Here is a 17,686-nt window from a genome sequence, read left to right on the forward strand (position 1 = left end):
TGCAGTGTGTCTGGGAATCTGTAGAAAACCTTTTCACATTTATAGTAGCCCTATTTCCTTATATCATGGAAGTTTTGCGAATTAATGTAGGATGTGTAGTTGTTTTTAAGGAGCATACTTAGGTTACATAGTCTAAAATAGGTTAGTTTGAAATGACACTCTTGTTAATAGGAGCTTAATTTATTAAATTCAGAATATTTAATTTTATTTGAGATTTTGCTCTTGAAAATGTTAATTGCTGCAGCCTGGATTTGGTCCAGTCAGATCTGTGAAGTAATTTTTTTTTTTCCATTCCAGAAATACATGCTACAGGATTTAACTATCAAAATGAAGATGAAAAAGTCACCTTGTCTTTTCCTAGTACTCTCCAACCAGGTAGGAGACATGGCTTTTATTAAATCCCATAATGAATAGCGACATCTTACTTCTTCCCCCCAAATTTATTACATGTCTTTTTTGTTGTTGTTGTTTAAAAAAAAAGCTCTTTGTTTTAGGGAGATTAAGTATTAAGATCTTGGGCAAACTCCGGGAGATGGTGAGAGACAGGGAGGCCTGGCGTGCTGCAGTCCATGGGGTCTCAAAGAGTCAGACACTACTTGACAACTGAACAACAATAACAAAGTATTAAGACAGAGCTTAAAACAGTCAGGTTCGTTTCAACTTTTAGCCCACCAGAAAAAAGTAAAAAACGACAGTCATTCTATTCCAGAACATAATGCATTGTTTTCACTTTTTCGGTTTCAGTTTTTTAAAATTACATCTACCTAGTTCTTCTACTAATTGAATCCAAATATCTGAGGCAAATGTTCCACAGTTGATTTTGAGGTATAGTTAGAGAGATTAGAGAGATGCTATGCTAAGTGAGGACATGAAAGGAAAGATTCGTTGATACATTACTATATGTGCTATTTAAAAGCACAAAGAAACTAGACGTTCTGAGCTTAATATAATGGAAGAAATTATATACAAATCAGTTGGTAAAGTACTGAGACTTTGATAAATGAGCATATAAAAAGCCACAGATAATATGAAAGAAAATGCAAATGAATAATAACAGTGTGTGAAGATATTTGTCCTCCTCGTAATGAGAAATATTAAAATAACTGCTACTGATAATACCAGTTTTTGTCTGTCACGTAATCAGAAGTAAAAAAATGAATCTCAATGTGACTGCCTTAATATTACTACTAAGAATGTAAATCCATGTAATTTACTTGGAAAGCAGCCTGGCAGTATTTGTTAAGAGCCTAAAGATATTCATGTCTTTTGACCTGGAAGTTCTGGTATTAGGAATATAGTATCCTAAAGAAAAGTCATAAATACAAGAAATACCTTATGCCTAGAAGTGTCTGTTCAGACATTACTAAGATAGTAAAAAATTAGAATTAATACATTTGTCCAACACTAAGGGAATAATTAAGCTAATTATGACATATATGTATGGTGAATACATCCAGCAGTTAAAAGTAAGGTTTATGCATTCTTAACACTGTAAAGTACTTATTATAATTTAAAATTGAAAAGCAGAATACAGAATTACACATACAAGGTGATGAATCATATCTCTAAAATGGTATGAATAATATTATATGTCTGGTTGTTGACAATTGATGATTTTTATTCTTATTTATACCCTTCTCTGTTTTCCATAATTTTTATATTGAGAATATATTCCCTCAATATGAAAGTATTTATAGAAAAATTTTAAATTGGAGAAGTTTTATCCTGGTACTCTTAAAGATCTTTCATTTTGTCTTTTTCTCACTAGGATTATTTTTGTGTGAAATTATTATAAAAACAAATGTTTGCCATAAACCTGTATTAAAAGATACTGAAGATTATAACCTGAAAATAGAGAATTTCTCTCTCTGAGAAATTTTATTGTCTAGTGAATTTTCTACTTTTACTGTCTAGTGAATCCTTCCAGAAATATTCTATGTATACGTAAGTGTATGTGTACATTTTAACCCACAAATGGGATCACAAATATCAGTGGCTTACAACAGATATTTCTTGTTTACACATCGCCCTGAGGACTGCTGATCATCTGCAGACATATTGCCAACTTCCCTGAACTCCACTGAGCTCATATGACTATTGATGCCAGGCTCTGTAGTGAGTAGCTGCTATGTGCAGCATGCTTTTCTCTCATATGGCAGAGGGGAGAAGCTTGGGGCTGGAGACAGCAACAAATCACAAACATTTAAAGATTCTACGTGGATGGTGATGTTCCTTCACATTTCATTGTGCAAAGCAAATAGCATGGCCAATCCCAAAGTCACTGGGGCAACAATTACCAGACATTTGATAAACTTCTAAATGAAACATAAAGCAAAAAGGAAAGCAATAAGTATAATAGAAATATAGAAAATTGAAAGAAGCAAAGAAAAATGAAAAGAAAGCCCCCCCAAACCCAAACAGATTAGTATCCTAAGGAGTATTACTAATATTACATTCATTAAATAAGAACAGGATGGAATAGAGTAAGAACACCTTTGGAAATTATAATATATTACGAGTAAAAAAAACAAAAGAAGTTTTGAGAGGTGAAATAGAGGCATCTTCCAAATAGGAAGATTGGAGGACTGATCTGTCAGGACCAGACATCCAGCTAGTGAAAGAGAGGACATAGAAAATGGGAAGGGGAAATTTTGAAAAACACACAACATGAAAATTTTTTTGAACTGATGAGACAGAAGCCTTAAGTTTGAAAAAATACACTATCAAAAGGAACCTCAATTAATATAAGAAGTCCCACACCAAAGCAAATTTTAGAATTTTCAGGGGGTAGAGTGAGGCTCTCAAAGAGTTTCTACCTGAGACAGGGAGTTAGGAGGAAGTTACCTTCAAGGTTCAGAAATCAAAACAGCAGTAGATTTACAATGGAAACTGGACTCTTTTTTGTGTGTGTGTGTAATAAAGTTTTATTAAAGTATAAAGGAGATAGAGAAAGCTTCTGACATAGGCATCAGAAGGGGATAGAAAGAGTACCCCGAAACTGGACTCTTAATAAAGCCATTCCTTGAAAATTATAAGTGAATCTGACTCTCAATTTAGAATTCTGTGCTTAGCCACGCAATGAAGTTAAAGAAAATATTTTTAGATCTTTGAAGTTATAGACAATTTTAATTCTTTGTGAAAGATATAGTAGTGGAGATGTAGTTTAGCTCAAACTTCACTTGTTATAGTAAGAAGAAAATTGAAAAGTGAAAAAAATAGCTAAATAAGCAAGGTATTTAGGAATCACAGAGTTGTTACTGAGGCAGGTATAGGGAATAAGTAGCATTGGGCGTGCCTGCAGCTTATATGGGTGGGCCTGTAGAACTGTATTGTGTGTTAGCTGTTCAGTCGTGTCTGACTCTTTGCAACCCCATGGACTAAAGCTCGCCAGGTTCCTCTGTCCATGGGATTTTCCAGGCAAGAACACTGGAGTGGGTTGCCATTTCCTTCAGGGAATCTTCCCAACTCAGGGATCGAACCTGGGTCTCCTGCATTGCAGGCAGATATATGAGGTTTAAAACTGTGAACTATTATTTTGATAGAAATGATAGGAAATTTTTTAAAAATTTAAAATCTGTATCATTACAGACTATATTCTGTGTTCATACTGTGAAAAGATTAAAGTCAGTAGCAAAAGACGAACAAAAAATGCCTTCTCATATATTGGAAAAATGATACTTCTGAAAATTAATGAGTCGAAGATTTGTTACAGGAATTAGAAAATATTTATAACTGAATAATAAAATTGCTACATATGGAGCATGTGGGATGCAGGTAAAGCATTATTTTCAGAGAGGATATTTAGCTCAGAAGAAAGGCTAAAAATTAATTAAGAGGGCATCAAGCTCAATGTTAGACAAAAAGAATAGATAACTTGAAGAAAGTAGAAGAGAAAGATTTAAGAGCAGAAATTAATGAAATAAAAATGAGGAAGAGAGGAGCAAAAATATTTAAAGGTGGCTTAAAATAGCCTAAGAAGAAGATACATAAACCTAGTTAGCATGTATAGAAAAAAAATAGCATAGATTCAATTGTTTAGCATTAGGAAATTTGACATAATTTTTTAAATCAAAAATATTAGTGTGTTTATCAAAAGAAGCCAGAATATATTTGCTGGAACTCATCAGATAAGAAAGGACATAAACTCCCAGAAGGTATATGTGTACGTGTGTGTGTGATGTATACCTGTATATGAATATATGTATGTATTATATATTCACACATGTATCTCCTGAGTGCTTAATCTGTGCCATGTACTGTTTTATGTGCATCATAAACATTTGTTAATCCGTTTTGAAATAGATTCTATGATCTCCGCTTTAAAGATAAACTATTGCACCAAATGATGTATTTAACTTAAATAACTTGCCCAAGGTCAACAGCTAGTATAGTGGCAGTCATAGAACACACGCAGTTTGATTCAAAACTTTGTACTACTAACTACCACATTATGCTCCTTTTATTTTTTAAATGTTAAAAAAATATAACACATGTACATGGTTTGAAATTCAAATGATACATAGTGATAATTTGTTGTTTGTTCTATTCCTGTCTTTTTCTCAGCTCCACTTCTCTGAAGTGATCAGTTTCCTATGTATTCTTTCAAAACTGCTCCATGCTTTTATAAGCATTTATGTTTATACCATTTAAGAACACAGAAGTTAGCATGTCATGTGTATTCTCTACCGTTCTTTTCTCCTTTATATATAAGAGGTCATTTATTATCAGTATGGAGAAGGCAGTGGCACCCCACTCCAGTACTCTTGCCTGGAAAATCCCATGGATGGAGGAGCCTGGTAGGCTGCAGTCCATGGGGTCGCTAAGAGTCGGATACGACTGAGCAACTTCACTTTCACTTTTCACTTTCATGCATTGGAGAAGGCAATGGCAACCCACTCCAGTGTTCTTGCCTGGAGAATCCCAGGGACGGGGGAGCCTGGTGGGCTGCCGTCTATGGGGTCGCACAGAGTCGGACACGACTGAAGTGACTTAGCAGCATTATCAGTATATAAGAGCTACATCATTCTTGATAAGGACTTTTTACAGTAGACATGGTAAATTGTTAAGTCATTTCTAATAAAAGCAGGAACAAGTCATTGAAGATTATGACCGTTAGTATACACTATACTTTGGTATAGTATACACTATAGTATACACTATAGTTAGTATACACTATACTTTTTTCCTAGGTGATGCTAGTAATGAACCCGCCTGACAATACAGCAGACTTAAGAGATGCAGGTTTGATCCCTGGATCTGGAAGATCCCCTGGAGAAGGGAATGGCAACCCACTCCAGTATTCTTGCCTGGAGAATCCCATGGACAGAGGAGCCTGGTGGGCTGTGGTCCATAGGGACTCTAAATAAGAGTTGGACGCAACTGAAATGACTTAGCGCACACATACAAAGTATATTTGACAAAGTTTTGGAGATTTTTAGCTAATATGATATACTTAAGTAACTAATATGAATATTAGAATTAAAAGTTATCTCATTTACAGATGTGATTGTATTAAATTATTGAATATATATAAATATCTGTTTGAAAATCATTGGCTTTCACATTTTCTTCAGATATCTGGGTCAAAGTTACCTAGTCATTCTTTGCTTTGAGAATAAAATCCTGATTTTTTTTTTTCAAATTTCAGTAAGTGGTCTCTCTTCTGGTAATAAATACTGAGCATGTATCAGGAGGACATTAGTAACCTTTGTGTTTAGCCAATTCAAACTTAACAGTCGTGCCAAATACTATATAACAAAGTAAAACATCTTCGTTTCTGAAATTGGCACCATTTTAGAATATTGGTTAACTTCCCATGATCATTGTAAGGCCTAACAACCTTAGAATCAGTGGTTAAGGATCCTGTAGAGTGACAATCATTTGTGAAATGCTAGAAGATACTAACATTTTGAGGAGTAGAAAACAGGATCACAAGAAATGGTGACAAAAAGTCAGAGACTTATTCTCTTTATATAAAGTAATCTGTCTTAAATTTCATAGCTAGACGCATTAAATTTTTTATAATATAATTTTTAGTAATTTTGTTACTTCAGATTTTGCAACAAGGCAATGGCACCCCACTCCAGTACTCTTGCCTGGAAAATCCCATGGACGGAGGAGCCTGGGAGGCTACAGTCCATGGGGTCGCTAAGAGTCAGACACGACTGAGCGACTTCACTTTCACGCATTGGAGAAGGAAATGGCAACCCACTCCAGTGTTCTTGCCTGGAGAATCCCAGGGACGGGGGAGCCTGGTGGGCTGCTGTCTGTGGGGTCGCACAGAATTGGACACAACTGAAGCAACTTAGCAGTAGCAGCAAGCTTTGAAAACCAAAGTTTTTTGGAGTAAGTCCTAATTTTTCAATTGTTTAATTAATAAATGAGCCTATATGTATTAAAAGGCTTATCACCCCAAGAAGGTAAATACTGTATACCTTGGCTATTCAAATAAGGCATCTAATTTGAGGAAGCAAAGTCAGTTATATGTGAAAATAGGTATAAAATCAGACTTTCTGGCAATTGGTTCTTTAGTGTGGTATAAAATTGACAGATGAAATTTATCATGAAGTCCTTTTTCCTCTTGTTTTTGCCCTAAAATTCTGTATCAATAGCAAATATTCTATAATTAGTACTGTATAATGTGACACCAATTAAATTTAGTAATATATTTAAAAAAAACAAAAACATGTTTTTTTTGAATTTCAGGTAATAACCCTTCCCAATAATTTGTATTTTGTAGTCTGCCACTTTTCAGAAATGGTCATTGTCAATATCTTGTTATAGTATTAATGACCCTGGAGATTTAAGACTGAGTAAAAATGTGAGCAGACTTTCTTATTTAGTTAAAAGTTTTAAATCCACTTTTATTCCAAGTAGGAAAAGTCAAAAGTAGATTTGCCATGGAATATGAAGACATCTTAATAGTTGACTTATTGAAAAACAGACTGACCAATTCCATTTATGGAATTGTAACATAAAATTTCATCAAACAGTTCTATTTTTAAAGAGGTTTTCATAGTCTAATAGATATTCTTTACTAACTTTATTGGGGCTTCCCAGGGATGGCTCAGCAGTAAAGAATTCGCCAGCCAAGCAGGAGACATGGGTTTGATCCCTGGGTTGGGAAGATCCTGGGAGAAGGAAATGGCAACCAACTCCAGTATCCTTGCCTGGGAAATCCCTTGGACAAAGGAGCCTAGGTTGCAGAGTTGGACATGACTTAGCAACTAAACAACAATAACAAAAACTTGATTACTGTGAACACATATGCCTTTTTTTCCTAATCAATGAATTCCTAATGAAAATAGAGAAATGTTATATTATTTATAGCTAAATTCTTTAGTATCAGTCAGAATTGTTTCAGATTCTTTTAGTGTTTTTATATTTACTGTCCCAGTAACTATCATTCTCTTTAAAAAAAAAAAAATGTATTTATTGACACCTTCAGCCAGAATGTCCGATTAAAAAAAAAAAATACTATCACAAATGTCTGTTCAGTGGACCTTCAGGTGAGTTATTTGGTTTTATTTTCCTAGCATGATTCAGAATGTGGTACTTTCCTTAGTTGTGACTTTGCTGCAAATGTCTGAAATTTTTACTTGAAATTACTTTCAGAACCAGTTTGAGGCATATTAGGAAATTAGCTTAATTACTTAATAGGCACAATTAGTGTTTTGGCTAAAAATAGATTGCAATTTGTTATTCACATAATCTGCAGACTTGAACTTTTTATGACTTGGACCTTTCCAAAAAGCAAATTCAATTTTGGAAGGTGAAGATTTGACTTTGTGAACCTCGAAAAGGATATGTCAGAAAGTCAAGAACGTTTTGAACAATGTCAGTGTCATTGCTCTGCAAGCATTACAAAATGTCAGTTTGAAGCATTAGGATATGAAAGTTCTGATTTAAGTGGCTAATTACTTTATGGTCATACTATATCTCTGATTTGTTAGATTCCCATGCTCTGGATTCTTTTATAAATAGGCACTTTAAAGGGATCAATTAAAAGTCAACATTTTGGGGGATTTTTGTGACTGGATTTATAAAATGTAGAATGGGATTATTGTTTTGTCATGCATCTGAATTTAGTAGATGACACTAGATAATAGTGATAAGGTTTTTTCTGTTATGAAAGAAAGTATAGTTGGTGCTTAAACAACGCAGGTTTGAACTGCATGGGTCCACTTATACTCAGATGTTTTTCAGTAGTAAATAGCGTACCACACATTCCAAGGTTGGTTGAATTTGGAGATGTGGAGGAACTGCAGATATGGAAGACCCCTGTCCCAGTGGTGTCTCTGGAAGCGTTAGTTGCTTTTCTTGTGCTTGCTTAGGCTGTGCGTATACTAAAATTGGAACAATACAGAGAAGATTAGCATGGCCCTGCGCAAGGACAACATGCAAATTTGTGAATCGTTCCATGTTTTTTGGGGCTACTCAGGTGGTTCAGTGGTAAAGAATCTGACTGCCAAGGCAGGAGACCCAGGGTTCGAACTCTGGGTTGGGAAGATCCCCTGGAGAAGGAAATGGCAACCCACTCCAGTATTCTTGCCTGGGAAATCCCATGAATGGAGGAGCCTGGTGGGCTACAATCTATGGGGTCGCAAATAGTCGGACACGTCTTAGCAACTAAGCACCTATAAATTATAGGTGGATTAACCCCCATAATATTCAAGGGTCAGCTGTATATATATTTGTAAAAACTCTCATTTTGTATATAAAAAAAGAATGTCTCTGTGTATAACTTGAGTCACTGTACTGTACAGCAGAGATTGGCACAACATTGTAAATCAACTATACTTCAATTTAAAAAAAACCTCCTATTTTATCTAAATTGATTTTGTTCTTATATAACAATAGAATATGTATTTAGGTATTTTTATTTGCATTTAATACTTATTGGTTTAAATTTATTTCTTTAATATTCTTAGATTTCAGGAAAGGATCAATGTATATGGCATAATTGGCAGAGAGCATGAATTTTGGATTAAACAGACCTGAGTTTTTAATCTCATTCTTGCTACTTACTAATTGTGTGACCTTGGGCAAGTTATTTAACTTTTCAGGGTTAGTTTCTTCATCTCAGAAAATGGAGACAATGCCTACCCAACTAAATATTTTTAAAGCACCAGTGCATAATAGCCGGTCATACATTGAATATATTTATTTCTTTTCCTGCTTTTCATGTATTGGTGATTTGAAACTCACTAGTAAAATTAAAGAACTTTCTTAGCAGTCACTCCAAACATGACTTTAAGGTTTCCTTTAGGATTAGTTTGCCATTTACTTTAGTAAATACTGTATTTTCTACATTGCCAAGAAGAGTGTTTGAGAAACGAAGGAATGATTTGAACATTGTCAATAGCTATGAATTAATGCTTAATGACATACTTCTGATAACTTGTACTTAATATCTCCATGAAAGTATTTTCGTTTATCTTCAATCACAGGTACAGGAACCTTAAAGATAGATTTTGTTGGCGAACTGAATGATAAAATGAAGGGTTTCTATAGAAGTAAATATACTACCCCTTCTGGAGAGGTGCGCTATGCTGCTGTCACACAGTTTGAGGTATGGTATTCTTTAAAATATGAGCTTCCCAAGTGGCGCTAGTGGTAAAGAGTCCGCCTGCCAATGCAGGAGACATTAAGAGATGCTGGTTCAATCCCTGGGTTGAAAAGATCCCCTAGAGGAGGAAATGGCAACCCGCTCCAATATTCTTGTCTGGAGAATCCCATGGACAGAGGAGCCTGGTGGACTACAGTCAGTGGGATTGCAAAGAGTTGGACACGACTGATGCGACTTAGCATGCATGCATTCTTTAAAATATTATGATCTTGGGACTTCTCTTGTGGACCTGTGGTTGAGAATCTGCCTGCCAGAGGCTTCCCTGGTGACTCAGTGAAGAATCCATCTGCCGGTGGAGGAGACATGGGTTCTATTCCTGATCTGGGAAGATGCCACATGCTGTGGAACAGCTGAGCCCATGCACCACACCTATTGAGCCTGTGCTCTAGAGCCCAGGAGCTGCAACTACTGAGCCTGCCTGCCACAACTGCTAAAGCCTGTGCACCCTAGAGCCTGCACATCACATCAAAGAGTAGCCCCCGCTCGCCACAACGTGAGAAAAGTCCGTGCAGCAACAAAAACAAAGCACAACCAAAAATAAATAATGAAATAAAATTATTGTTTTAAGAACAGAAAGAAAGGATCTGCTGCCAATGCAGGGGACCTGGGCTTGGTCCCTGGTCCAGGTGCTAAGATTCCACATGCTGCAGGGCAACAAAGTCCACGCACCACAGCTGCTGAGCTAGCACCCTAGAGCCCATGCTCTGCAGTAACAGAAGCCATGGCAGTGGGCAGCTTGCACACCGTAACCAGAGAGTAGCCCCCGTTTGCCACAAGTAGAGAAAGCCCGTGTCAGCAATGAAGAGCCCGTGTGCCACAACAAAGACCCAGGGCAGCCAAAAAAAATCATGATCTTCAGTGAGACATTCTGACAAAGGTCTGTTCTCTTATTTGCCTGATTATTTGAGGCTAGATGCCTGTAACCATAATTGTATTAATGATTTTGGAATTTTTATTCTATATTCAGTTCTCTCTATTATACAGGGGAGAGAATTAGGGATGTGGGCTGGGGAATGATATTTTTATAACAGTATCAGTATTCATTTAGTAGGAAAAGCCACAGGTACAAAGTATAAAAGCAATCCAGGTGTTGAAGTTTTTTTTACCTGTATGTATGCATATATAGCTATACACAGATATATATGGATTTTATATATATATGTAAATATAATTTTGTTACCTGTGTGTATGTGTGTGTATGTGAGAGTGTGATTCCAGTGCTTATCTCTAGCCCTTTTGAGCACTTCTTCATCTTGGAATGATTTGTTGCAGTGTGTCTCCAAATGATTTTTAAAGGGAGAGTATGTGGGTGGTATACTTCCTGAGTGTTGGGATATCAGAAAATCTTTCATTTGCCTTTATATACAACCAGTTTTACTGAACATATAAAAGATTTGTTTGGAGGAGGGGGAAGGAAGAAAGAGCAGCCCCTGACATAAGTTGTCCTAGCACTGAAGCTAATAGATGTTTTCCTGTTGGATGTAGACAAAGTGCCAGCCTCAGACAAGGTTACTACTTTGACACCATGATAAGGTGAGACAAAACAAGGACCCTTCGTAATTTCCTCCAGGCACAGACAAAAACAAGGTCATTTTGTTCATCACAAAAGACAAACAACTCCCTTTCTTGGTTAAAATGAGTGACTGCTGGTTGTTTTTTTTTTTACCAAATGCAGTCTTAGGCTTTCTCTAGTTTGCCCTCTTTATATTAACAGAAAAGATAATACTTGCTGGTAAAATTGCCTCCACTTTCTGACAGCACTCAACTTAGAATTCTTTCTTCCTTAAATCGACTCCAAATCATTCAGGCAAATTCCAAATCACATAGTAGTTTCTTTTAACTGAGACACCCCATAGTTTCTTTTGAGTGAGTTTTCCCTTGACAAGCCCAACTTCTTCAGTAAGAGTGATACAATTGGCTTACAGTTTTTCTCTTTCAGAGGTGCATAAATGTTGGTCTAGGGACCACCCTGGTGGTCCAGTGGCTACGACTCTGAGCTCCCAATGCATGGGGCCTAGGTTTGATTCTTGGTTAGGGAACTAGATTCTATGTGCTGCAACTGAAGATCTCGCATGCCACAACTAAGACCTGGCACAGCCAAATAAGTAAGTATTAAAGAAACCCAATATAGTTCAGGTTAATATGAAAAATTTTTTAATGTATAAAAACTTTGCTTCATTGTAGCTCCTGACTCCTTCATGCTATAATTGTCATAAAAATTTGATCTTTATATAGTACTAATACATCTAAGCCTATCAGTCATTTTCTAATTATTACCTTATACAGTTGCCTTTTAAAGACAGATGTAAAGACAAAACAGAAAAGAATTACAAATAAAAATGTTTATGGGAATTCCCTGGTAGGCTAGTGGTTAGGACTTTCCACTACAGGGAGCTGGTCAGGGTTCAGTCCCTTGTTGGGGACCTAAAATCCTGTAAGCTGTGTGGTGCAGCCAAGAATGAAAAACAGACAAAACCCAGATAAAAATATTTATGCTGTCTTTATAATTCCTACGTGTTCCCCTTCACGGTGTTCTTCATTTCTTTGTATGGATTTGAGTTACCATTTACTGTATTTCACTTGAGCTTACAGGACTCTTTTCAGTATTTTTTATAAGGCAGGTCTGCTAATAATAAGTTCTCTGTCTTTTGGCACAGCCTAATAAATAAATAAAAATAAATATTACAAAATATGTTCTAAAGTCTTTTACATCTCATTTTGTCAAATAGGAGGAGTCAGACTAAAATGTGTCTTATCCCTTTGTAGAGTAACACAATTTAAAATTTTGCTGTATTTTCTTTGTGATTGCTTGTTAAATTATTTCTTTGTACCTAGTGTTCACTTTTCATTAACTTTTAATAATTGGTGAACCCTACTCACATTCAGATTTAGATCTTTCATCAGTATAGCAGTATTTTCTTCTGTTGCATCTTCATTATGTTTCTGTTCTGATCTCTTCTTCAGGAACATCATTTAATAATAGATTTAGCTCTAGTGTCTGTCCCCTAAATGTACCTGTGATTGCTTTTATCACCTGTCCTTTGTTTGTTTGCTTTTTGCTTAATATGTATATTATTGAAGTATAGTTGACTTACAGTGTTTCAGGTGCACAGCAAGGTGATTCAGTTACGCATATATTATTTTTGAAATTATTTTCCATTATAGTTTATTACAAAATACTGACTATAGTTCCCTGTGCTATACAGTAAACCTTTTTTGCTTATTTCATCTTCCTAATTAGAAATCTAGCATTCTATTCATACTAAGTCAAACAAGTGGAATCAAAATATCATACGTTTTTAGTTAGGCAAAAATTCATAAGTTTTCTAAAATATATATGTCATACATACTATTTATGTGTATACATAAGCTTTTCTACTATGCTTGATAAAGGCTTGAGAAAGAACATTAAAAAGAAAGAAAAAGATGGAGAAATTGGAAAGCATAAACTAAATGAAATGGGAGGACTGAATGTGAAATAGAAAAAAAGTAAAACAAACTAGATAAAAGATCATCATGTAGTCCAGTTGTTTTTAAACATGACTGCTCATTAGAAGCATACCTTGAGCTCTGGAGGAAAAAGTGCAATACCTGGGCATTTGTATTTTTCAAAAAATTTCAAGATAATTCTAATAAGCATCTGGATTTTAAAAAGTGATTATAGGTTTTTCTGTAAAATTGTAGTTTTGTTTGGTGATATAGAGTTCAATTAATTTTCTGTTGACCAATCATGATACAGTGGTATAAAGTGAGTAATAGTTATATAATCACCATAGTTAAGGTGTTTATCAGTTTTCCCAATCAATAGCCAGACAAAAAATAAAAGATAATTATAATTTTAAGCCATAATGGGAACATGATTAACTTAACAATATAAAATAGTTCCATACAGTTTGGGGGGGTCAAGCACAGTGATGTAAGTGGAAGTACGTACATGCACATGTTTTCATCTGCCTAGCCAGTGTATGTCTTTTGGTTGGTGCATTTAATCCATTTACATTTAAGGTAATTATCAGTATGTATGATCCTATTACCTTTTTCTCAATTATTTTGGGTTTATTTTTTGAAGGTCTTTTCCTTCTCTTGTGTTTCCTTCTTAAAGTTCCTTTAGCATTTGTTGTAAACCTGGTTTGGTGGTGCTGAATTTTCTTAACTTTTGCTTTTCTGGAAAGCTTTTGATTTGTCCATCAAATCTGAAGGAGAGACTTTCTGGGTATTCTTGGTTGTAGGTTCTTCCCTTTCACAACTTTAAATATATCATGCTGTTTGCTTCTGTCTTGTAGAGTTTCTATTGAGAAATCAGCTGATAGCCTGATGGGAGTTCCCTTATATGTTATTTGTTGTTTTTCTCTTGTTGCTTTTAATATTTTATCTTTGTCTTTAATTTTTGTCAGTTTGATTACTATGTGTCTCAGTGTGTTCCTCCTTGGGTTTATCCTTCCTGGGACTCTCTGTGCTGCCTGGACTTGGTTAACTGTTTCCTTTCCCATGTTAGGGAAATTTTCAGCTATTACTTCAGATATTTTCTCAGGTCCTTTTTCTCTCCCTCCTCCTTCTGGGACCCCTATAATGTGAATGTTGGTGCATTCAGTGTTGTCCCAGAGGTCTCTTAGGCTGTCTTCATTTCTTTGCATCCTTTTTTCTATATTCTGTTACGTAGCAGTGGTTTCCACCATTCTGTCCTCCAGGTCATTTATCTCTTCTTTTGCCTCAGTTATTCTGCTCTTGATTCCTTCTAGTATATTATGCATCTGTTTTTTAGTTCTTGTAGGTCTTTGGTAAACATTTCTTGTATCTTCATTGTTTTCACGAGATCTTGGGTCATCTTCATTATCATTATTCTGAGTTCTTTTTCTGGAAGGTTGCCTATCTCCACTTCATTTAGTTGTTTTTCTGGGGTTTTATCCTGTCCCTTTATCTGTGATATACCTTTCTGCTTTTTCATCGAGATTAACTTTCTGTTTGGTTATGGTTTTTGTCTTAGCTGCTGTGGGACTGTGCTTCTTGCTTCTTCGATCTGCCCTCTGATGGAGGAGGCTAAGAGGCTTGTGTAAGCTTCCTGATGGGAGGGACTGGCAGTGAGAAAAACTGGGTCTTGCTCTGGTGGGCAGGGCCTTGCTCAGTAAAGCTTTAATCCAATTATCTGATGATGGGTGTGGTTGCACTCCCTCCCTGGTAGTTGTTTGCCCTATGGTAGGGTTAATGGCAAACTCCAAGAGGGTTTACTATGCCAAGGGAGGGGCCTTCCTTGTCTGATGCTGCCAGTGCCTCTGTCCCTGTGGTGAGCCCCTGTGAACCCATAACCTCCACAGGAGACCTTCCAACATTAGCAGGTAGTTGTGACTCAGTCTCCTGTGGGGTTACTGCTCCTTTCCTCTGGGTCTTGGTGCGTGCAAGATTTGGTTTGTGCCCTCCAAGACTGGAGTCTCTGTTTCCCCTAGTCCTGTGGAAGTCCTGTAATCAAATCCCACTGACCTTCAAGGCCAGATTTCCTGGGGATTCCCAGTCCCTTTGTCCAGTACCCAGGCTGGGAAGCCTTACTTGGGGTTTAGAACCTTTACCATAGTGCAAGAACTTCTTTGGTATTATTGTTCTCCAGTTTGTGGGTCACCCACAACTAGGTACAACTAGAGAGAAGCCCACCCACCACACCAAAATATCCTGTGTGCAGCAACTAAGGCCCAATGCAGCCAGATAGATAAATAAACTTAGATCTTACTATCTGTGTCATTTTATTTAGTGCTACTCCTAATTTGAATTTTTCTGTGTATTGTTTTCCTTACAGTCTACTTACTTTTTCAAACATCTTATTTACTGTTTAGTAGAATTCATAATTTATTTAATTTCTTTGACAGTGCAGTCAGACATGTCACATTTTTCCTTCGAGAAATCCTTTTTTAAAAATATTTATTTACTGGCTGTGCTGGGTCTTCATTGCTGTGCAGGCTTTCCTCTAGTTGTGGTCCGCATGGGCTGCTCTCTAGCTGTGGTGTGCAGGCATTGCCATGGCTTATCGTTGCAGAGCACAGGCTCTAAGGCACCTGGGCTTCGGTAGCTGCAGCATGTGGGCTCAGTAGTTGCGGCTCCTGCGCTCTAGAGCACAGGCTCCGTAGCTGTGGCACAGGGGGCTTGTTGCTCCATGGCACATGGAATATTCTCAAATCAGGGACCAAACCCTTGTCTCCTGCATTGGCAGGCGAATTCTTTTACCACTGAGCCACCAAGGAAGCCCCAAGAAATCCTTTTTCAGAAGTATATGTTTTCCTGGCAGGCCAGTGGTTAAGATTCCACACTTCTACTGCTGGGGGCATGAGTTTGATCCCTGATGAGGAACTAAGATCCCACATGCTATTCAGGGGAAAAAAAAAAAAATGAAGAAGCAACAGAACCGAACGTGAAACAACAGACTGGTTCAAAATTGGGAAAGGAGTACGTCAAGGCTGTATATTGTCACCCTGCTTATTTAACTTATACACAGAGTACCTCATGCAAAATGCCAGGCTAGATGAAGCACAAGCTGAAATCAAAATTGCCGGGAGAAATATCAATAACCTCAGGTATGGAGATGACACCACCCTAATGGCAGAAATTGAAAAGGAACTAAAGAGCCTCTTGATGAAGGTGAAAGAGGAGAATGAGAAAACTGGCTTAAAACTGAACATTCGGAACACGAAGATCATGGCATCCGATCCCATCACTTCATGGCAAATAGATGGGGAAACAGTGGAAACAGTGACAGACTTTATTTTCTTGGGCTCCAGAATCACTGCGGACAGTGACTGAAGCCATGAAATTAAAAGATGCTTGCTCCTTGGAAAAAAAGCTATGACAAACCTAGACAGTGTATTAAAAAGCAGAGACATCACTTTGCCAACAAAGGTCTGTATAGAGTTGTACCGTGAAGAAGGCTGAGCACCAAAGAATTGTTGCTTTTGAACTGTGGTGCTAGAGAAGACTCTTTTGAGAGTCCCTTGGCCAGCAAGGAGATCAAATCAGACAATCCTAAAGGAAATCAACCCTGAATATTCACTGGAAGGACTGATACTGAAGCTCCAATACTTTGGCCACCTGATGGGAAGAGCCAACTCACTGAAAAAGACCCTGATGCTGGGAAAGATTGAGGGCAGGAGGAGAAGGGGGCAACAGAAGATGAAATGAATAGACGGCATTATCAACTCAATGGACATGAGTTTGAGCAAACTCTGGGAGATAGTGAAGGACAGGGAAGCCTGGTATGCTGCAGTCCATTGGGTCACAGAGAGTCGGACGTGACTGAGGGGCAAGATACAGAATCTTGTCAGCGGTTCTATTTCTATTTTATGAAAGATTCTTTATTTTATAACTAATATTCTGCTGCACCACTAAATCTTATTTTGTTTTAAAGTTTATTACTTTTATGTTTACAGAAAGAATGAGATCTCTCTAAATAAGTAGGCCAAATGCTGACAGTTTTATGTGTTGTATATGAAAGTGCTACCTTGCATTTTCTTTGTTATCAGTGCCTAGCTTATTGCCTAGCGCTAAGTAGAAAATAAATATTTGAAAAAGTGAATGAATGAATGATAGAAAGAAATGGTTGTTACGTGAAATAGTCCGGTAGGTTCATTCAGTGATAGTTCATATTTCATATTCTTTTTTTAAGGCTACTGATGCCCGGAGAGCTTTTCCTTGCTGGGATGAACCTGCCATCAAAGCAACTTTTGATATTTCATTGGTTGTTCCTAAAGACAGAGTAGCTTTATCAAACATGGTATGTATGTGTTAATGAGTATTCTTATATTTTGAATAAGCATTTAGCATATTTTGTTTGCTGATTAGATGGGATAGCATGGAACTACCTAGTCACCCAGCACAGTACTTGACACATAATGGGAGCACAAATGTTAGTGTTCTTAGTTTCTTATAAGCCCTCTTTTTTTTTATTGCCTCATTTGCGGAGTTTTCCCGCACCCTGGAAGAAATTTCTTGTAAGCTATGTTAACAAGATTACCTGCTTTCTTTAATTTGGAAATCTAAGTAAGAAATGAACTTAATAACTATTACTTGAGAGAAAAAAAA

The 17,686-nt window shown here is 36.7% G+C and overlaps 1 protein-coding gene and 1 non-coding gene across 5 annotated transcripts in view; both read left to right on the plus strand.

Moving 5' to 3' along the window:
- NPEPPS (aminopeptidase puromycin sensitive) overlaps nucleotides 1-17,686 on the plus strand; it is a 110,309-nt gene that overhangs the window by 61,627 nt on the left and 30,996 nt on the right. For all 4 annotated transcript variants that reach the window (XM_086358000.1, XM_086358002.1, XM_086358001.1 and 1 more), the window contains 3 exons: nucleotides 298-375; nucleotides 9,450-9,571; nucleotides 17,271-17,378. In XM_086358000.1, the coding sequence (XP_086214126.1) occupies nucleotides 298-375; nucleotides 9,450-9,571; nucleotides 17,271-17,378 (308 nt within the window). The remainder of the gene's footprint in view (nucleotides 1-297; nucleotides 376-9,449; nucleotides 9,572-17,270; nucleotides 17,379-17,686) is intronic.
- LOC147351765 (U6 spliceosomal RNA) lies at nucleotides 8,324-8,427 on the plus strand. The gene has a single exon (XR_015148527.1). It is a non-coding gene; the product is annotated as a U6 spliceosomal RNA (small nuclear RNA).

Source organism: Bos grunniens, chromosome 19, assembly GCF_055505025.1.
Source record: "Bos grunniens cultivar Pamir isolate PY7600 chromosome 19, Bosgru_T2T1.0, whole genome shotgun sequence".
Taxonomy (NCBI): Eukaryota; Metazoa; Chordata; class Mammalia; order Artiodactyla; family Bovidae; genus Bos; species Bos grunniens.